General features: G+C 35.3%; 1 protein-coding gene and 1 pseudogene across 1 annotated transcript; both read left to right on the top strand.

Annotated features, from left to right (window-relative positions):
* The first annotated feature begins 5,817 nt into the window (after positions 1-5,817).
* Positions 5,818-16,266, top strand: LOC149169421 (peroxidase 72-like). The gene is made up of 5 exons (XM_089425189.1): positions 5,818-5,976; positions 6,409-6,533; positions 15,440-15,599; positions 15,748-15,894; positions 16,042-16,266. The coding sequence occupies exons 1-5, from the start codon at positions 5,818-5,820 to the stop codon at positions 16,264-16,266; spliced, it is 816 nt and encodes a 271-aa protein (XP_089281315.1).
* LOC149169420 (peroxidase 15 pseudogene) lies at positions 14,415-16,452 on the top strand (annotated as a pseudogene).
* Positions 16,453-23,411: the final 6,959 nt, after the last annotated feature.

Below are 23,411 nucleotides of genomic sequence, written 5' to 3'. Positions count from 1 at the left end.
CAAGTATTTATTTCCAGAGAGTAAATATTCTCTCTTTTATCTTCTCAAAAATATCTTATAATTACTCAACATTCTCCAGAAATAAAATACATTGGAAATTCAAATTTCCTGCTCTGATAACACAAATGATGCTCCACCAGGTAAAACCTAAACATAGTTTTTAAGGTAACTATGTTGGAAGCTTTCAATTCTCAAGATATATTCCACTTTCAATATGGCCCAATTCTAAGTTCAGGTTCAAATTCCCTTAACAGATCAGGTATTTCATATCTAACTATCTTTTCCATTGGGCATCCATACTTCCATTTCAGCATGAAACCTTTCCTTTATCTATCGAATTATCCTTGAGAAACTATGTATTATAACCCAATATCCATGTGACCACAAACGTAACCAAATGCTAGTAATTCCTATCGAAGAACTTTTGTTCTTCGAGACCCTTTCTCTTAGATCCATGCGACTAGGTATTACAACTTTTATTGGAATCTCATCCTCAACACCAAGTGCTAAGTATAATTACCTTATGAAAATGTTATGATCATGGGCTTAAATATTTGTCTCATTTTAATTTCTAACAAAGCCACTTTGCAACTTTCATAAACACCTAAGACCAAGATCCTGATACAGAGAATTCAATTCACAACAAATATCAACAAAAGGGCCATTTACCTTTCCATCAACTAATGTATGGATCTTGGCCTTTCTTTCTAGTACTTTCCTTAGTGATCCAATGAATCTTCACTGAAGAATACCCACCAATGAATCTCCTTCAATATTTTGATTTGGGAATGAACAAGAATGTGGTTGGAAAGTAATGTTTCATCCAAAGGTCTTCTCTTATTAAAGTTCTGCACTTTTTCTAAGAAAAATGCATTGGAATTGTCAATCCTTCATGCAAATAAATGGTCAAATCTAATCACCAACAATATATCTTGATACTATATTTGGTCAACAGATGGACCCAATTGTGATTTACTGTCATAATCAAAGTTGTATCAAACTCTCTAAAAATCCAGTTTTTCGTGATCAATCTAAGCATATTGATATCCGGTATCATCATCTGAGAGATTTTGTATTAAGGTGAATTATGTTGTTAGAGTACATTCCCACGGAGGAGCAATATGCTGACATTTTGCCAAAGGCATTGTTAAGATGTAAATTCGAGTTTCACAAAGACAGGATCAGGGTAGGAGATAATCCGTTTCTTGGTGAGAGGGAGTGTTAAGAAATGGAAACAAGAAATTCTAGTTTAATTTGTCCTTGAATTAAACTGAGAATTAAAATTGAATTTTATTCTCATAGAAACTTGTAAATAGTTAATTAAGTTTAATTAACTTAATTAACTTAGTAATTTTGAGTTGGAAGTTTTTCTAAAGTCATGTATATGTTGTCCCTAAGTTTTATGGGTCTAGTACGAGTTTAAATTGAGTTGGAAATTAGATCACTCATTTTACTAAGTTAAGTTCAGTTAAATTAGTTCTAAAATTTTTTTGGAACTAATAGAGGACTAACAGTCTGTTGGTACACTAATGAATCCACTAGTGCTACTCCAGTTAATTGAAGATTCCCTCATAAGAAACTCATGCATTTTAGTTCAGAGAAAGACCTAGTTGAGACTAGAGTGCAGGGACAATGTACTATCAGTGGTATTATTTACTGGAGTGTAAATATCATGCATGCATCAGAAATTGATCACATGTTTGGATTTGTAAAATTTTGGAAGCATGAATTCCCTTTAAATGTGGGTCATTCATCCTAGGAATCACACAAGAGATTAAGGGCTTGGAGAGATGAAGAATTGGCTAAGGATATAGCTTGAGCTAGCTTGTGAGCTGAGAGAGTTGAGCATACTTGTGTGGAATTTTTCTAGTGAGAACAAGCTTTGTATCTTCACTCATATTTATGATATATGCAATACAGATAATAGGGTTTTGAGTAGTGACTTTCCCTAGATACATCTTGTGTTATGGGCCATTGATTTATCTTCTTCTTGTTCATATTGTTTTCATCGGTCTATTGGCTTCCACTGGTTGAAAGTAGAAGTAAATTCTTGTCCTGTGCTTTAGAACATTACATGAGATTGTGAATCTACATGATTTTCTATAGAAACATAGCTTGTAGACAAATCTAATGGTCACAATGATCCTAGAGACCATATACAACTTCTTATGGAAAATTGGAGAGAAATTTCATGAGAAGAATGGGTACATGGTTTTATCCATACCCTAGAAATGATCCTTCAGAATTGGTATTTGGAAACTAAATTTCGACATGACACTGCTAGCTAGGTGGAAATGGTGGATGGATTTGTAATGACACTCAGATTTGATGATGAATATCCATATATAGATAGATCACTGAATATAGTTAAGAATTTTATTTTTGAAAACAAAGTTCCAATTATCTGGCAACCTAATTGGGTTGCGTAGATCTGAAATGTGATGGAATTCTATAACCTCACTGCAGAAGAGGACAAAGATCCTCGTCACATTGATATCAAATAGTCAGAAGGATATCACAAAGTGAATGGACCTAAGATAGAGATGCTAGATATAATGCAGCCACTGAAAATGAAGAAAGTAAATATAGGGATAGAAGCTGGTTTGAAGTATGCGACCATAGGAGATTACTGGGATGACGACACTATCAACAAGATAACAAATTTGTTGCAGGAATACCAAGAGTTTTTTCCCTCTAAAGTTTCAGATATGAAAGGCATCCTAGGGAATTTGGGAGCTATGAGGATTCCTCTAAAGCTTGATGCGAAGAATGTTAAGAAGATGCATTATAGACTAAACCCAATATATAAGGAAAAGGTAAAAGAAGAATTGAGAAAAATGTTAGCAGTGGGGATAATTGAACCTATCGAAGAGTCTGAATGGGTAAGTCCCATGGTAATTCAGGAGAAGAAGGCGAAAGGGGAAATTAGAATCTGTGTGGACTTAAGGAAGATAAATGATGCATTCCTACATGACCCCTTTCCCACCCCATTTACAAATGAAGTTTTGGATAATATAGGAGGAGAAGAGGCTTATTCTTTTATAAATGGCTTCTTAGGGTATCACCAGATCGGAATTGCACTGGAACATAGACATAAGACAATGTTTACCATAGAATGGAGGTCCTATCAGTACAAAGTAATGCCTTTTGGGTTGAAGAATGCACCTGCCATTTTTTCCAGAGTTGTAATTGCAACTTTCAAAGAGTACATAAACAAATTTCGATAAGTTTACTTCGACAATTGGACAGTGTTTGGGTTATTAAAGAAGCATGTGGCGAGCTTGAGGTTGATGTTGGATACATGTAGACAGTATTAGATATCGTTGAACTTGAAGAAGTGCATGTTTTGTGTGCCATTTGGAATATTGTTGGGACATGTGGTTTGTAAACAAGGATTGATGGTAGATCTGGTGAAGATCATAGTCATTGTAAACCTGCTAGCACAAAAAATAGTAAGACAACTGCGTGCTATGCTAAGAAACACTGTTTACTACAGGAAGTTTATAAAAGGATATGCGCAGATAACTACGCTGATGGAAAAGTTGTTGAAGAAGGATGTGACCTTCTAGTGGGATGAATAATGCGATAAAATCTTGGATGTGCTGAAAGAAAAGATGGTAACTACACCAATTCTAGTTTTTCCAAACTAGAAGAAAGAATTTCATGTGCATGTTGATGAATCTTGCATAGTTTTGGGAATAGTATTAGCACAACCGACAGCAAGGGATATCTATCATACCATTGCATTTGTAAGTAGCAAGCTATCTAAGGCAGAAAATAATTACAATGTGACAGAAAGGGAGGGGTTAGCCATAGTGTATGCACTACAGAAGTTCAGACATTACTTGTTGGGAGGACACTTTAATATGTTCACAAGTCACTCCGTGCTGAAGTATTTGGTAAATAAGCCTGTACTAGGAGGAAATATTTTCCGATTGTTGTTATTATTCCAAGAATATGACTTCAAAGTTATAGTGAAGTCGAGAAGATTGAATGCTGAGTCAGATCATCTATCCATAATAGAGATGGAATAAGAACTTACAAGTCTTGAAGATAACATGCCTAATGCATAATTATTTGCAATTAAAGTTGCAAATGATCACTTCTCAGATATTATTTAGTTTTTGTCCACACGAATGACACCTATTAAGTACACAACAAAGCAAAAGAAGGAATTGGTGGTTCGAGCAGCTGATTGCGGGTCACTTGTATAAAATGGGACAAGATGAAGTACTATGCAGATACGTCCCTGAACACAAAAGACATAAAATTTTGACGGAAGCTCATGGAGGAGTTGCAGGTGGGCATTATGCAAGAAAAGCCATTGCGTAGAAGATTTTGAGAGTTGGGTTATGGTGGCCTATGGTGCATAAGGAATAAAAAGACTTTTTCCAAGCATGTGATGTATGCCAAATGATAGGAAAGCCATCCAAAAGAAATGAAATGCCACTACTGCCTTAGGTTCCCTTACAGGATTTTGATAAATGGGCAACTGAATTTGTTGGACCGATCACTCCACAGGGGAAAAAGACTGGTGCAAGACATATCATCACTATGATGGATTATTTGTAAATATGGGCCGAGGTGAAATCGATAAAGGATTGCAACGCAAAAATTGCTGTGAAGTTCATTTTTTAGCGTATATTGTCTAGATTTGGATGTCTGAAGATCTTGATGAGCAACCAAGGGACATATTTTTTGAATAAGGCAATTGAAGCACTAACAGAGGAATTCCAAGTTTACCATCATAGGAGCACTCCCTATCACCCTCAGGAAAATGGGATAGTGGAAGATTTCAATAAGATTTTGGAGAACGCATTGACCAAGTTTTGCAATGTAAACAAAGATGACTGGGACTTGAGGATTCTAGCGGTGTTGTGTTCATACAGAATGACATGCAAGAAGTTGACTGGGCAGACACCTTTAAGGTTGGTATATGGACAAGAAGTAGTTATGCCAATGGAATACATTGTGCCAAGTTTGAGAATAGTAGCTGTCACATATATGGCAGACCCCAACATGACGAACGAGAGAATGTTGCAGATACTAGATTTAGAAGAAGACAGATTTATAGCAGGATTCCATCAACAGGACCGTCACACTAAAGAATGAAGGGAAGGAAGTCTTAGTGCCACCTGCAGTTGAAAGTGGGCATGAGACTATAAACTACTCTATAGGAAGGGACTTCATTGAAGGAAGATTGCTACGTGATACTCAAAAGTATGATGAAGTCTGTAGGAGTTGCGACGAAGAGTAGGTGACTGCGCCGAAAGGTAATTCAAACGAAGTTAGCCAGAAGTATGACTGTTGGGCACTGTTAACAAGAAATTACCATTGAAGGACATGGGAGAAAATCATTTATGAAGCAAATTTAGATGTATCTAGCCCATACCTACATTAATGAACCAAATCTAGAGCCAACCATGAGCCTGGGAACTCAACATTATTATAAAAAATGCATCTCGCGCCACATTTGACACTTTGTTGCCTAAGAGAGATCATAAATTGTGCCTAAGTGAAAAAGAGTTATTGCGCCTATATGAAGGGCACTGATTGAATCTATGTGGGAACTGGACCAGTGATTCAAGGTTTTGATGGGTAAAGTGATCTTTGAGATACCCCCACAACAACATAAGGAATGGTTCATAGCCACATTCACAGCCACATAAGAGATAGGAGAAGAGACCAATTGAGGACCCTAAAAGTAGAATTAAAAACGTCACCACAGAAGAAGATGTAGAAGGAAGTGCAATCGAGGAACACGAAGAACACCACAGTGATGCAGAGGTATCAAAAGGGTCGCACTTTGTAAAAAAAATGCGACCAAGAAATAAGAATAAGGTAGATAAGAGTAAGGGTGTAGTGCTGCTTGTCCTCACTGATGTGGACATCAATGAGATAACAGAGAAAATCAAGGAGATTTACACAGAGACCTGGGAAAAGATTGCTGATCGTTGCAAAGCAATCTTGGCTGAGGTATAGCAAGGCATCGTGGAGTTGAAGGTGTTGCCACAAGTAGTGAAGCAACCAGAGAAGGAAACCTAGCCATCGCAATAGGAAAAAAGAATGGAAATGAGCTTTGGAATGAGGATGTTACATCTGCCAGTCCAGGCACTAAAATTTGAAGCAACAACAGATAAAGAGTGAGCCAAGGTGTGGCGCAGTGTCCAGATGAATGTCTCTGCACTACCCCTCCAGGTGTTGTATGAATTTCATCAGGGAATCATTGAAGAGATGTTGGAATGAGAAAAATGCATGTCTTTGTTAAAAGAAAAGGCGAAGTCAGAGAAAGAAATGCTCCAGAAGGAGTTGAAGTAAGTGGCCATGTAAAGGGAGGAAGCAAGGCAACAACGAGAATAGTTGGAGAAAGCCATTGCTGAGACTTACAACACAGTTCCAGATGTGAAGGTTCGTGAGGATGAAGCACCAGCAGAAAAGGTCATGAAGCTTGCCATCACGATCAAGGACTTAAAGAATGTTATAGACAAGCTGAAATTTGATTATGAAGTGAAGATATCAGAGCTACAAATAAGGTTACAACCAAGTACACCACTAGAGGTTTGGGAGTAGAGACAAAGGGACCTCAGTGCATCATTGAAAGGCATAGCTAATACGGTGGTAGATTATGGGAAGTTGCTCGACGACACAATGCATATCTAAACCTCGTTGCAGGAGGATCCAAACTTCTTGAATATTGAGGAAGAGTTGCAGGCCAAGCAAAAGTGGCATGATGAGATCTTGGTATTTGTGAAGACCTTACCAGTCTTGTAGAGGCTATCCATCATTTTTGAAGGAAAGAACTTCTAGGCACAAATAGATGATTTGCGAAGGAAAGCATAGATCTTGCAAGAGAGGATTCAACCATGGCAGGAGGAAGCCCTGGAATGTTCGTAGATCGTAGATGAATGACTAAAGGAATTGAAGAAAAGGGAAGAAGAGCTACTGCAGAATACCGATGACCCTATTACAAAAGATTTGCTAAAGGAATCACAGAAGGAAGAAATGTTGATGGCAGATACACTCCCGCATTACAATGCAATATACAACAGGATCACAATGAAGATCAAGGGCATCGAAGCTGAGTGACTCGGGATGAGTCACGGGTGAGTGTTGGGATCCCCTTGGGTAGGGCCCAACTTGGTCCAAGTTTTGGGTAAAATACCCCATGAAAGAAGGAGCGAACCGCATGGAGCTGGCGAAGATATATTTATCACGCAGACTTTTAGGGATTTTGTGATGGGATAAATCCCTTATTTTGTAATGAGTATTGGGTAGTAGTCTTTGTTTTATGGATCCATGGTATGTGGGCCATGGTTTTTGTATAGATGAATTGTATATAAAAGGATATGTAATACCTTAGCGAAAGCAATCATAAGAGATAGAAAGAAAGTAATGAAATATCATTGAATATTGGTCTTCGCATATGTAGTTTGTAGTTTTGGTTGAAGCCTCCATAGATGAGTGCATAGAGACCTTAAATAGTTTGCAGCTATGTGCGCAGAACACCTGCAACAGGGTGTGTAGTTTAGAAAAGGGAATGTAATTGAAGATCTGTTTAATAAAGAAGAATTTTTGGTTAAGTATTATATCTTTGTATATGTTAATTTTTTACTTTTATGCATCTGATTATGTATGCTTTGATTGAGTTATGTGAAGAACTATAAGATATACTTTTATGTGTTAGAGTTTATGGTGTTAGAGTTTATGTGTTTATGTAAACTAATCATCTGCGCAAAGTTCTTATAAATGCGAAGTTATAAGATGACATACAGTAGAAGTAAATACACGACAACACTTCACAGATATCCCTTTGGTTTCAGAAACCTCGTTCTGTAACCTCCCATAACTGCTTTGGGTGAGACTGCGATCTGCTTGTGGGTCATTTTCGGAAGGGCCAGTAGTTGAGGTTTTTGTTCATGCATAACACACTTGGAACCTGGGGCAAGCCCCCTCAAACCAACATCCATGGAAATACAACCAATCATGTGGCTATCCATTAACTAGTTAGGCTTTACCCTTGAGATTTACACTAACAATACATACTAGTATATTTAAATCATCTACATAATTCGATTCAATATAGTCCAAGGGTCAAAACGAAGACATTACAATCCCCATACCTAAATAAATTGTGAAAGCATGTCACATTTTTTAGTCTAACACCAATCTACACACATAATTGTTTTGTCAACCACTTAAATCCATATTTCTATCTCATATTTGAATGGAAAAAAGGCTTCTACCAAGTCATGCTAAACACTTTATTTATAGTTGAGGCACAAATGAAATCTTAGATATCCCCAATTTCAAGTGGCAAAGTGGACCCTCGTGTAATGAATGCTATGAATGAATAAATGAATTTTTCCATAGCAATGAAGCTATTTAAATTCAAGTTGTAGAGCTTTCCATTATGTAATAAAGGGATTATGGAATCATCATTGATGATTAAGCTTGAAATTTACTTGAAATTTGTGTTATAGGAAAAGTTTGTCTTTTGTTTGCATTTACGCTAAACTAATGACACACATCTACACTAAATTGTCTTTACATCTACCTTAAATTGTCTTCAATGTGTGCAATTTTTTACATTAACATTTTCATCATTCTTTATTGGAAATATGTTTTCCTTCATTCTATGAATGTCTCTTAATTTATCAAACATTCTCAAGTATAATAAAATTATTAAATATTAATTAATTTCTGTAAGTGAATTTCTTTTTTGGTTGTTTCTTGCAATTTTATTAAATATGCATATGCACTCCAATATCCTTATTCTTCCATTCATTGAATACCTTCTTTATTAATAAAGCATTCGTTGAATACCTTCTTTGTTAACAAAATAGTTCTTTGGTTATAGAAAAATAGTTTTATAAGTCTATTTCATATAATTAAAATGTGTAAAACCCTTGTGTTGCACACAATTCTCTCTTATATTCTTCTTTGATTGAAAGTAATCCAACATGTCACTACCATTGAACCAACCAAAAGAAATTCATTCCCATATGGACTTATTTCCTTCAATACATTCGATCCATTTAGAATTAATATATTCTAAGTAGCATAACCTCCCTTTCATTTTAGGATGTCACTCACTCCTGATATTTTTTAATCAACCCATTGAATGTGCACAGTGCAGTGTGCACCATATACTTCTTTTAGCTGCCTTATAATGACTTATCTTCAATTGTTATATATATCTCAAAATTATTATAATAACACAAATAAGGTTAGGTTAAGTAACTTTCTTATTATGTGTTATTATAAATATTTTATTAAATCATTTGTATGTTTCGTTTGATATAGGAAATCTCTTCAAATGTATGTTAGAATTCTATTCCAAACTAATAAACCAAGCCTTTTAACTATAATAATCATAATCTAATTTTAAAGTCACTGCCAAGACAACACCAAATTGATGTACGAGACCCCTTGGGACATGGTACCTACCTCATGTACATACTTTAATTAATAAACATATAAAAACATAATACTTATAGCAAAGTATTTCTGAGAACCCCCATACACACACATGTACATTACATTTAAAAAAATGGATTATAAAAATATAAAACATGTCAATGAAAAATGGCAAATGTCTAACTATATTTATTATCAGGATTTTAATATATTATAAATAAGGATATTTGTATTCATAGATATCTATATAAATATGAATAGTATTATTAAGAACCAACATAGATCCATTTTAATTTTGGATCTATTAATCTCCCCAAAAAATAATGTCTTTGGAGGTGTACATCTTTTCTCAGGTTTTACACTCAGAAAGAGGTTTCGACAATTTTAAATATTTCTTGTGCTTAAAAAATTAATATGTGTAGCTTAAACAATTCAAGTATGCAAGATAATTTTCAAGGCATTCAATCCATTTTTGCATTAAAAAATGAAAATGTATGCATGGTATAGGTGTGTGTGTAACGAGCTTAACTATGAATGTATAAGTGTGGAAAGGGATAAAGTATCTTAAGGTGCAAATATTTTTTCTAGTTCTAACACTCTAAAATATATTTTCACCTCAAGAAACGTATAGCTCTTGATACTTCATAGATTTGTGATTAAGATGGATCTATGCTACTTGGTACATAGAAAATTAAGATAATAATATTATATGAATATAAATTAAATACATGTATATAATATGCCAATTCTTAATAATATTATTTATATTTTTGTAAAGTTCACATCTTATATATAATTTTTTTTTTAATCTTTAAATGTGCCGAGAAGAATTATATAGTTTAATCTAGAAAAAAAATATTCAATGAAGCATTGGATTAAAAAATAATAATAATATAACATAAATTAAAAAATAAAAAATAAAAAATTAATTAATTTCAAATTTTTATGTGTAATTTTATTTTTATCAATAACAATTACAAACAATTATATATATATATATATATGTATATATATATATATATGTATATATATATATATATATATGTATATATATATATATATATATATATATATATATATATATATATATATATATATATATATATATATATATATATATATATATATATCTATAGATATATATATCAACTAAATTCTATTAATTAAAAAAATAGTAGATTACATCACGAAGTCAGAAACTTCAAATAACATTTTCAGTATGTCTAGTTTTACATACCAAAATTGTTCATGGGTTTTCATTTTTTCATTTTTATCATACGGATATCTTTTGAGAGAACTCCATCACTTTCGCCTCAACCAAGAGCAAAATTTCTTTATCATAGTCGGAATGGTCAGACTTGTGGGTGCACTTAAGCTTGTTGATTACAAACATGAATTGCTAATGTTCTAACATTATCCTTTGTTGAGAGATTCTCCAATGCTGAGGGATGATGCATTCCCACCGGGGTCTCCTTTGAATCTTGAGAAGTTGAGATGTCTAGGGTTGTCTTATGTTGTTGTGAAGATGCCCAAGCTGCTGATAAATTCTACACTTGAAAGTGGAATTTTCATAATCAAAGGGTTGAGAATGTTCATTTCCAGCCAACTTGAGAGTAATTTTGTCTAGTAATCCTTCATTTAGGCCGAGTTCAACACAAATACAAATGAATGAGATGAAGCCTTTAACCAATCTTTCATTGTATATTTTGATGAAGTGACCAATTGAATTACCAATTTTTGGAGGACATCTGGCCAAATCCATTTGAGGGGTATGTTTGGGAGCCTTACCCGTACCAGAGTATTAAGAGATTTCATGGAAAAATGGTTAATCTTTGGAAAGCATTGTTGAATTGAAAGACCTACATGACCCCAAAACCAAGGCCCCTAGTTGAAAACACTCTGTTGGTCTTCAAGATCCTTGAAGACTACCACAAAATATTCTTTCAAACAAAATAGTAGATGAGAATTCTGGGATTGGTTCTGATGAACCCAGTCCCAAAGGGGGCCAAAAACCAGTGAAACAAAACATAATCGTTTTCCATTTATAATCTACTACCTTCATGATAGTTAAAATATCATTCACCTCGACCATTGGGGTGTCTGTTAAATTCTCCACCATGAAAGCTTGGCATGAGCGATCCTTTAGTGACTAAGAGTTGGAATCTAACATAAGGGCATATTTGAATGACAAGGGTTTTGATATTGAAGATGCCCAACCTCCTCGGACACCTCCAAACAAGCATCTTGCAATAGAGATAGTGGCATCCCTCTTAATTCCATAATCTCTGAGGCCTTTTTCCATACTTAGTTTCCTCCCTCCATAAAGGAGCCTCATCTCACCCACAGGGATACATGCCCGTTGTTGAATATTGTCTGCCAATACTCTGACAACATCTGATTCTATGACCATAAAACAAAGGGACTCACAAGACATGGATTGAATAAAACTTGGAAATTTTTTATGATCCAATTCACCGACACCTTTGATTTCTGGATCCAACACTAGCTAGAGAATTTTTTCAACACTTTTTGTGCATTACCATACTCTCAGTGAGTATCTCTTTCTCACATTTTAGCAAAAATTTTGCTGACATCCTTACCACTATTGCAATTGCTAAGTCCAAGGGCCTCCTCTAGCTCAAGGATACCACAAAGGTCATCGACATGCAGAGCATAAGAATTTGCAACAATATCTCCAGTGTGCACGTTGAGATATGTTGCTTTGCCTAGTCCATGCAACTTTGTGAAATCCACCAATGCGAGTCAATAGACATGGATGGAGGGGGGATGAAACCCCCATCTTGTCAGTTGGATGATCGTTCAATAAAACCCCACTCCAATAACCATTTTATCAGGAGCGACGAATCCACAAGCTCCTTCAAAGAAAACAAATCTCTCACGATGGTCATCACTCTCTCAATTCTCACACAAAATATTAAATATAAATTAATCAATACAAACAATTCTATATTTCATTAAAAAAATAAAATAATAATAATAATAATCCATATTGATTACCATATTATTTTAAAATTTCAACTAATTAAATATATAAAAGTTTAAGATTTACAATAATTTTTTTTTTAACAAACAATAAATAATATAAATATAAAATTAAAAAAGATAAAACATACCTATATCTAATAATTAAATGTATATTAAACCACAATTACATGGCTAATGTAAATATCAATTTCACTAAAAGGTAAATATTAAATAATATAAAATTAAAATTAAAAAAGATAAAACATGCTTATACCTAATAGTTATATGTATATTAAACCACAATTACATGGTTTTTTTTTGTGATATCTAGTGAATAGGCAATGACGGTGGTATCGTACTCACCTTACACGGGGTAGAATCCCATCGGCTGCCACTATAATAGCTAGGAGGACATCGAATCCCATCCGCTGTCACTATAACAGCTAGGAGGAAGCTTATAACAGCTTCCGGTATCGTACTCACCTTACCGCTGTCACTATAACAGCTAGGAGGACTATAACAGCTAGGAGGAAGCTTATAACAGCTTCCGGTATCGTACTCACCTTACACGGGGTAGAATCCCATCCGCTGCCACTATAATAGCTAGGAGGACATCGAATCCCATCCGCTGTCACTATAACAGCTAGGAGGAAGCGGTATATCCCATCGGCTGCCACTATAACAACTAGGAGGAAGCAGTATCGTACTTGCCACAAGGTTGAATCCCATTGGGTGCCACTATAACAGCTAGGAGGAAGTGCCCACCCAGCCCACAAAGAATGATCCCTCAGGAGTCCCTCACGGTAAGTGGAGACTTGAACCCGTGACATGACTTAGCAAATCATTGTCTGACCACTAGACCAAACCCCTATTGGTGGCTAATTTAAATATTAATTTCATTAAAAGGTAAATATTAAATTGGTTATGTAACTGTGATTTTTGAATATTTAATATTGTACATTTTTTTTTATATTTATCAATCCGAAATAGATAGTTTATGGAAATTTGATTACCATAGGTTTTATAGTCGAATCCATAAGAAGACTGTGTATACTTCAGTTGCTCCAAACCCGAGACACGATTTTTTCATCTGAAACCCCAAAAAAAAGAAAAAAAAAAATAGTAAACAGTAAAGTGGACTCGGTGATTGGGAGTTGGTGACATGACAAACACGCGATAACTAGAGCAGCCGTCTCTCTCCAACGCACATAAGAAAATCCGTTTAGATGCGGCTTCAAGGAAAAGGGTGGCACACGTCTGTATGCAAGTTTCTTGGGAGAGTGTTTATATTTTGTTTCAAACTTTTTTATATAAATTTATAAACAAGTTACGCAATAAGGTGGTTAAAAAATGCAGTTTCTAAAGTAGACGAAAGACAAAATTGTTGCTTTAAAGGGATTTTATATATGAAGATCCCTGAAGAGGAATTACTTATTTTGAAGCTTCCGAGAGTAAGAACGGTGGTTTATTAGGACAAATATTTTGTTTTCTGCTTCCTATTTTATAATGGAGAAAACAGGGAAGAGGAGGTACTTGCGGGTTAAAGGAATTTGAATTTTATATATACGGAGTACAAGAACAACGACAATGGCGGTTACATGCGCTAAAACTTTCGGCCGTCCTTTCATGCAACGGACAACCTGTATTCGTCTATGATCATTGACTTAGTGGGACACGCGTATTCTCCTTCAGTGTTTTAATAGCTAACCGACAGGAAAAGCTGCGTTCTGGTTGACTTTAAAATTCTTTAGTAACAATTAAAGATGTGAATTAAGCATGCCGCGTAGGTTGTGTTAGAGTGGAGTCGCTGAGCAGTCTTCTTCCATTGAATTTTTCAACACTTGAATTCAACGTTAACGCGTTGGAGAACTGCCCATGCCTTTATATAAGTAACGCGTCCACATACCCAAGACCAACAGCCTCTTCTTTCTTTCGTGTTTCTTGGGCTCATTGATCCAAATCGCAGTTCGTTCATTCATGAGAATCATGATCATATCTATGTCGCCCGCCTCTCCCTTATCCCTCTTTTGCTACTTTGTTCGCTGCAGGCGTTCGTAATGTCATTCCCTCAGCCTTCTAATAACTTGATTCCACATTTTTATTATCATTCATGTCCCATGGCCGAGCAAATAGTTCAATCCGTCGTAGAGAAGGCCGAGATGAAGGAAGCTCGACTGGCAGCATCCTTACTCAGGCTTCACTTCCATGATTGTTTTGTTCAGGTCACCATTATTTTCCTGATGTACATTGATCTAATTACTATTAGTAGTGAAATGCATAGTTACCAAGTTTGAATTCGAATTTACACTATACCTCTTAAAAATTATCATTTTAAAAAATTTCTTGTTGTAACTTTGATATTTTCAGTGCATTTTTTTTAAATTAGTTTTGAATTTTGAATAAAATCCAATAAATTAGATAATATAATAACTTTACAAATACAATTCACCAAAAAAACTTCCATTCAATACTTCTTTATTTCTAAATTTAAATCTAAAATATTTTTCTAATTTTAAAACTGATTTATTGAAAATCCTTCGTAATAAATATAAACATTTTTAAAAATAGTCATGGCAAAATTAACATCTATTGCAAATTAACAAACTCTTACAAATTCAGTGTAACAAATTCTTCTTTTCTTATTTACTGACTTTTTAACCCATAAAAACAATAATAAAATTAAAAATTATGAAGTTTCCTAGTCCACTCTGATTTTCCAGTGTCTTTCCTTCGGTCGGATCCCATCCTACCACTATTTGTTCCACCATTCACATTCTCCTCTAGTGAATGAACACTCTGCTCCGTCTAGGTAAACCACCCACCACAGATTTTGACGCGTTTAATTTATCATTTAACCATCTTGAAAACCGAATCGAATTTCATCGAATAATAAGGTATTCGTATCGAATGGGCCAATTTTCGAATTTTTTTAGTCCGATTTGGGCGAATTTGGTAACTATGGTAAAATGTATGTATTTATGGGTGAAATTTTAATGGCATGACAGGGGTGAGACGCATCTTTGCTGCTGGATAACAGTTCAACCATTGTGAGTGAGAAGGGATCAAATCCCAACAATAACTCTGCAAGAGGATTTGAAGTCATTGATCAGATTAAGAGTGAGCTGGAGAAGGCCTGTTCCCAAACTGTATCCTGTGCAGATATTCTTGCTATTTCAGCTCGTGACTCAGTGGTCCTGGTAATAAATCATATACTAATCTCTTTACTAGCCAGTATCTTAGTATAACAGATATAGATCTCTTTGCTAGCACTTGATTTCCATGACAATATTATAATCTAGTAACTAATAGTTCCTAGTGATATGTTATAAATGAATAATATCAGAGTGGAGACCTGGGCTGGGAAGTTTTAATGGGAAGAAGAGACTCGAGGAGTGCAAGTTTGAGTGGGTCCAACAACAATATCCCAGTGCCGAACTTTTCAACACTCTCCAGACTCTCATTACTAAGTTTAAACGCCAGGGTCTGGATGAGGTAGACTTGGTGGCCCTTTCAGGTATTTATATATCGTATTTACTTGCAGCGTCATAATTTGAAGTTCATTCATTTCGTTTTGCAGCATCAAATATTAAATGGAGATTATTAAGTAATGACATACACATGCAAATGCCAATTACGCAGGAAGTCACACGATCGGTCAATTTCCGGCAGAGGCTTTACAACCAGAGTGGAAATGGGAAGCCAGACTCCAGCCTGGACAAATCTTACTATAGTCGGCTCATATCTGGGTGCCCAAAATCGGGAGGAGATAATAACTTGTGTCCATTGGATTTTGTGAGCCCTACCAAATTCGACAACTACTACTTCAAGAACTTGCTGAGCGGGTATGGAGTCATGGACTGTTGAACTCAGACGAAGAATTGTTCGCCAAAGGGGCAAGGGACGACGATGGAAACAGTGAAGGCTTATGGAGAAAATGAAGAGCTCTTTCTCCAACAGTTTGCAGAATCGATGGTGAAGATGGGGAATATCAGCCCTCTTACAGGTACCATGGGAGAAATCAGGGTCAACTGTCGTACTGTTCTTAGTTGATCAGAGCTTGATTTTAGTTATTTTTCATTCTTATCCATTTCTTTATCTTACGTTCCCCTTTGTAGCTGTCATCAAAATGTATTACTAAATAATTCTTTCGAGCGCATTCACATCTATAATAATTATGCCATCAGTAAACTATTTTGTTTCAAATAGGGTGAGACAATATGAAATTGCCATGTAAAAAGTATCTCCACATAATCGAATCAATGTGGCTTAATGAGTTGTTTCATGTCAAGATATTGAGATTCATCATATTTGATTTCTCTGTACTTTTTTCCAACTGATCGTGTTTTCGCAAAAAATTAAAAATAAAATAAAATGGAAGTTTGGGGTTTCGTGAAGGTGGTATACGTCATTTGAATACCAAAGTGATGCTACTCTTTGAATGCTTGCCTGCACTGTAAACATCGTGATTATTATGTATGTTAATCTTGCATAACGAGAGTAGTCCAACATAAACTTTCAGCCATTGTCCCCATCACATATTAATGATGTAATCTCTTACTCATAAGAGCAATGGCAATGCACATTTATATGTTTGACAAAGCTTAAGACTTCCAACTCCTGTGAAATAGAGAAAAATAGTGCATGCGGCAGATGGTTCAGCACTATGATCTAATGCTGGAAGATGAACATGGATGTCCTCGTCGCACTCATAGTATATCTCATAACAAAATATCACAGCAAATTGGCAGTGGCTAATACAACCAGAAAAATGACGTGGATATTTGATGATCAAACGTTGGCGTATATAAATAATAACAGAATAAAAAAAATGCATTGGCATAAGCGTTGATCTTATAAAATTCTGAGGAAACTTTGATGGTCAAATGGATTATAATAGTAATGGATTCTAGGATGGTCATTTTCATTCTTCCTTATTCACAATCCAGATGTGGATGAAAATGTGTGAGTTGCAAAAATCTCTCAATGACATTGGACACCGTTGTTGTCTGCGTTGACGTGTAGTGTTCTCGATGGAAGGTGATTACCAATAAGGTCTTTTTATTGTTTTGCCCTATTTTCCCGTTAAAGCTTACGTTTATTTCTAATATATTTAATTTATATATATATATATATAAACAAAATGTAAGGATTAAGGTTTATTATTATGTATATATTTATTTTTTTAATGGATTTTTTAAAATTTTATTTTAATTACTAATATTTATTAAGTAGATGTTAAATTATTGCAACCAAATTTATTTACAAAATAAATTAAATAATTAAAAATCTTGTAAGGTATTTTTTAAATTAATATGCATTAATTTTTTTATAACTATTATTAATAATAATTTAAAATAAAATTATTATTTAGTTTTTATTTTAATTTTGATAATATAAAATGTATTATAAAATAAGATTTTTTACATTGATTGGTTATTCGGTTTTGATAAAATAAAAAGTATAAAAAATAATAATACTTAATATATATATATATATATGTATGTTTATGTAAAATTATAAAAATAATAATAATAATATATATGTGTGTTTTTATGTATTGTTAATCATGAAAGGCATTTTTAAATACAAATAATTTAAATAAATTTATTACAAATTCTTATTTTTAAGATAATTTATTTTTTTAATAGTTTTTAAAAAATAAATAGTATTTTAAATAGAAGTTGTGATTACATTTCAGGGAATTCATCATTTAGTTTTAAAAGTTTGCCTCACGTCCAACTCCAAGTCGTGCATGAACCATTAGAAGAAAAGGAAAATAAATATTTGAATTCCTTAAATTCTGTTCAGGGTCGACAAACGCTTTGCTAATTTCAAATTAAAAAAAGAGAAATAAGAAAACTCTAAACTCTAAAACTATCCTAATCGCGAGTATGGACACCTCCTGCATTTTAGTCTTGACCATGGCCTCCACTAGTTCATGGTTCACGATGCACTCCCATCAGCCCTAATCGTGCAAATTGTAACCTTAGAGTGCTCCACATTCCCATAACTTTAGATCCTAAGGTTGAGACACGTGTCATCGTAGCATGCCCTCGACGACGATCATAGACTGCTCACACTGATGTCATTGCGTCGCTGGTGTCGAAGTTCCAACAATGCTCACAAATCATTGCTGGACTTTGGTGCTGGGTTAAGTCATGAGTTCGAGGCTCCAAACAACAAGACACTATTGCAAACCAGGGTTTCATTTTGCTCCTTCACTGGGGTTTGAGACCAGAGTATTACCATAGTCCGAGGTTGGATGGGAGACCAACGTATTCTGTTATGAAACCAACTCAAGAAAAGATAGAAAAGATAGATCAACGCCTTAGAATTCAGCCTCTTCGAGGGGGAAACCTCCTTTACATTACATAAATGAACAATTATTGGATGATACAAATGACAAAACCTCCTTTCTATATATAGGAGTCTAAGGAGTCACAATATAATCCAGCCAACCTAACAATAATAATATAAAGCCACAAAAATAACAATAGAGGGATTCTATGGGGCACAGAAATAACAATATGAGGGTAATAGGGGCACAACAATATAAATAAGGGGTATAACTACAATAGTAATGGGGTAATCACTAGTATTATAGGGACCCAACATGCCCCTCTCCTTCAAAAAAGTGTTGTCCTCAACGCTTGAGTAGTTCTGGATACTTCTGCATAAAATTCTCATCCTCCCATGTGGAATCTTCAGCGGATAAGTTCTTCCACTTGATAAGATACTCTGAAATTGATCGATTTCGTAGCTGTCGAGTTCTTGTTTTTGTGACTGCTTCCGGTTCCAATATAATTTTTCCTTCCTCGTCAAGTTCTGGCAATATTGTTTGAATTGGGAGCTTGTCGCCTATAACCTTCTTTAAACATGAAACATGGAAAACTGGGTGCAATCGAGAAGCTGCAGGAAGCTCCAATTTGTATGCCATAGTACCAATCTTTTGCAACACCTTGTACGGACCATAATACTTTGGTGATAATTTATTATCCTTCTTAGCTTGCTTTAGGGACATTTTCTTATATGGTTGTAGCCGTAGGAATACCCAATCACCTACATCAAAACTTCTTTCACTGCGATGTTGATCTGCCTGTTGTTTCATTCTATTTTGTGCCAACACGAGGTTATCCTTTAAGAGTTGGAGGACTTGTTGTTGATGTTCGATGTGATTTTCCACTGCCTGAACCTTAGAATTTTCTCTTAAATATGATGTGATGGATGGTGGTTGATACCCATAAAGTGCCATAAATGGGGTCATTTTTGTTGCTGTATGGAAGGAAGTGTTATACCACCATTCAGCCAGAGGCAACCATTTGACCCATTGTGTCTGTTTATCAGATACAAAGCAACGAAGATATCCTTCCAAACATTTGTTTACTATCTCAGTTTGCCCATCAGATTGAGGATGATAAGATGAGCTATGAGCTAACTGAGTACCAAGACAAGAAAATAATTCTGTCCAAAAATTTCCAGTGAAAATGGGATCTCTGTCACTTACAATAATCTTTGGGTTTCCATGTAGCTTTTGAACTGTTTCCATAAATGCAGTAGAAACTGTACTGGCTTTAAATGGATGTGATAATGCACAAAAGTGTGCATACTTGGTAAGTCTGTCAACTACCACCATGATGACACTCTTTCCCTCAGACTTGGGTAAACCTGTGATAAAATCCATTGAAACCTCCTCCCAACGTTGGCTTGGAATGGATAAAGGTTGTAATAGACCTGGTGTCTTAATTGTTTCAACTTTATTTTGTTGGCAAACCAAACATTCCGCCACAAACTTTTGAATATCTGATTTAAGGCCATCCCAAAAAAATTCCTTCTTAACCCTGTGGTAAGTTTTTAAAAATCCTGAGTGCCCTCCTAAGGGAGAAGTGTGCAATTCCATAAGAATCTTTTGTTTTAGCTGGGAATTCTTACAGAGGTATAAGCGATCTTTGTACCATAACGAATCATTTTGCCAGCTAAATGTATCAGAAGTACTGGAATCTTGTTGTAGCTTTCGAATAAGTGCCCACACTTCTTCGTCATTCTTCCATTCCTCCCTTGCTTCGTTTATCCAATCTGGTTGGATAATAGAAATGGCACACAACAATGCTTCCACATCCTCATCCTTTCTTGAGAGTGCATCTGCCACCACATTTTGCTTCCCTTTTTTGTAGATGATTTCAAAGTCATAACCCAACATCTTTGTGACCCACTTTTGTTGCTCTTCAGAGGATAATCTTTGTTCTAAAAAGTATTTAAGGCTATCATGATCTGTTTTTACCTTGAAGTGTCTTCCCATTAGGTAGGGTCGCCATTTCTTAAGTGCATGGAGTATTGCCAACATTTCCTTCTCATAAATAGCTTTGCTTAAAAACTTTCCCTTGATTGGACGACTTTCAAAAGCAATGGGTCTTTCATCTTGCATTAGAACAGCACCAATTCCATTTCCTGAAGCATCACATTCCACAATAAAGGTTTTTGTGAAGTCCGGTGTAGCTAAGACCGGTGCTTGGCACATTGCCTCTTTAAGATGTTTAAAGGCCTTTGTTGCTTCCGGAGTCCATGAAAATGAATCTTTCTTCAATAATGTTGTTAGAGGTGCTGCTATTCTCCCATAATTCTTAACAAACTTGCGATAATACCCTGTCAACCCAAGAAATCCTCGCAGATGCTTTATGGATGTGGGGATTTTCCATTCCTTAATGGCTTTAATTTTGCTAGGGTCTACCTTAACTCCTTCATGAGATACAATATGACCCAAATATTCCACCTCCTGGACTCCAAAGAAACATTTGGATCTTTTTGCATATAATTGTTTCTCCTCCAATAGTTGTAGCACCCTGTCAACATGTTCAACATGATCCTTCCAAGACTTGTTGTAGATTAGTATATCATCAAAAAATACTAACACAAATTTTCTAAGGAATGGTTTGAAAATTGAATTCATCAAACCTTGAAATGTTGAAGGTGCATTGGTAAGGCCAAAAGGCATGACCCTCATGAGTTCTAAATGCCGTTTTCGAAATGTCTTCAATCTTCATTCTGATTTGATGATATCCCGAACGAAGATCCAACTTGGTGAAGTAAATTGATCCATGCAATTCATCCAGTAATTCATCAATGACAGGAATGGGGAACTTATCTTTAATAGTGAGCTTGTTGAGCTCCCTATAATCCGGACACATGCGCCATGATCCATCCTTCTTGTGCACCAATACTACTGGAGCAGAGAAAGAACTTTGACTCGGTTGAATTATACCAGCCTCTAGCATTTCTGCAACCATACGTTCAATTTCACTTTTTTGGACATAGGGATATCTGTACGGCCTGATGTTTGGAGGAACACTTCCTGGAATCAGATGAATAGCATGATCATGATCACGCATAGGTGGGAGACCTTTGGGAGTCTCAAATACCTTGGAATGATTGTCCAGGACTTTTTGGAGATCTGGAGAAATAGATGATTCCAATGTGGAAACATCTAGCGAACATAATTGTGCAATTACACCTCTTTGCTCCTTTTTTAGAAGCTTTGTCATGCCATTAGAGCTGATTATCTTTCCTGGTTTCCCTGCAATACCCCTTAATTCAACTTCCTTTCCTTCCGTAGAAAATTTGATGAAAAGTTCTTGAAAATTAAAAGCTATTGTACCCAAGGATTGTAGCCATTGGACTCCTAGTACAACATCAGCACCTCCCATTGGAATGGAAAGCATTGGGCTAGTCAATACATATTCTCCCATGGATAGCTTGATATTATGGCACTTTCCAGAGCAATTTATTGTTCCTCCATTTGCAATCATCACTTGACACTCTGGTGCTGGATATAGGAAGCAATTCAATTCTTTTGCTACCCTACAATGAATAAAATTGTGGGTGCTTCCTGAATCAATCAACACTATTACCTTTTTCTTCTTGATTTGTCCTTCTATCTTGATGGTTTGAGGAGTGGTAATTCCCGCCAATGCATTACAAGATATGGTCGGATTTATTTGTTCTTCATCTAGGCTTTGTTCCTGGAGTATATCCTCTTCTTTTGACCTTTCTTGCTCCTTTTCTTCTTCCTCTTCACAATCTATGTAGAATAATTTCTTCTCAGCACACTTATGACCTTTTGTGTATTTGCTATCACAACTGTAACAAAGCCCTTTTGCTCTTTTTTCTTCCAATTGTTGTGGTGTCAACCTTGTAGGTTGTGGAAGACTATGGGCAACAACACTTCCGTCTTTATAGTTGTGAGTGGTATGCTTCCTAGTTGCCATAATTTTGCTTTCCATTTTTCTTGCTAACCTGAATGCCTTCTCTAATGAATCAGGTTCCCAAAGGCGAACATCATGTTGGATATTATCCTTTAAAGACCCTATGAACACATCAATCCTATGCTCCTCTGGAATATCTTTTACCCTTATGTTCAATTTTTGGAACTCCTCAATGTGCTCCATTATTGAACCCTTTTGTTTGAGACTTATCAATTGGCTATCAATTCTTCCGTAAAAATTTCCCAAGTGATAAATTGTTTACGAGAAAAAAGCCATTGATACCATACAAACTGATTTGGTTCCAAATATACAGTTGCCATACGTACCTTTTGTGCGTTTTGCACATTATTGAGATCGAAGAATTGCTCCATCTGTAATATCCATGTGGCGGGATCCTTGCCATCAAACTTCCTCATATCGATTTTTGGAATATGGTGATTCTTCGATCCAACATTAGTGTATATGGAATCATGATTAACATTTCTTTTGTTCTCATCATGAGTTTCCTTTACTACCTTTTCACCATTAGTAAGTATTTCTTGTAGAAAATTTGTCAAATCTGTCTTCAAATCTGCCATGCCTGTTTTCAAATTTGTGTTCAAATCTATCTTCAAATTGTCCATCTTAGCTTCCATGCCATTCATCTTAGCTTCCACGCCATTTATCTTAGCTTCTGTTAACTTTTGTGAGCGTGACATTTGTTGCACTTGTTCTTGTAATTTTGATATATCATGTAGCATTTCTTCCTCTTCT

The sequence above is a fragment of the Pinus tabuliformis genome, chromosome 4_2 (assembly GCF_031772625.1).
Source record: "Pinus tabuliformis cultivar Carrire ecotype Pingquan chromosome 4_2, CPIR1, whole genome shotgun sequence".
Taxonomy (NCBI): Eukaryota; Viridiplantae; Streptophyta; class Pinopsida; order Pinales; family Pinaceae; genus Pinus; species Pinus tabuliformis.
This window is presented reverse-complemented; position numbering and strand designations above follow the sequence as displayed.

What these genes read in the sequence shown, in the direction of transcription:
- LOC149169421 (XM_089425189.1), top strand. Translation starts at nt 5,818, where the DNA reads ATGCGACCAAGAAATAAGAATAAGGTAGATAAGAGTAAGGGTGTAGTG. An exon ending in GCAAAGCAATCTTGGCTGAG is followed by an intron (nt 5,977 to 6,408) that starts GTATAGCAAGGC and finishes CCAGATGTGAAG; the next exon opens with GTTCGTGAGGATGAAGCACC. An exon ending in AACGCCAGGGTCTGGATGAG is followed by an intron (nt 15,895 to 16,041) that starts GTAGACTTGGTG and finishes CCAATTACGCAG; the next exon opens with GAAGTCACACGATCGGTCAA.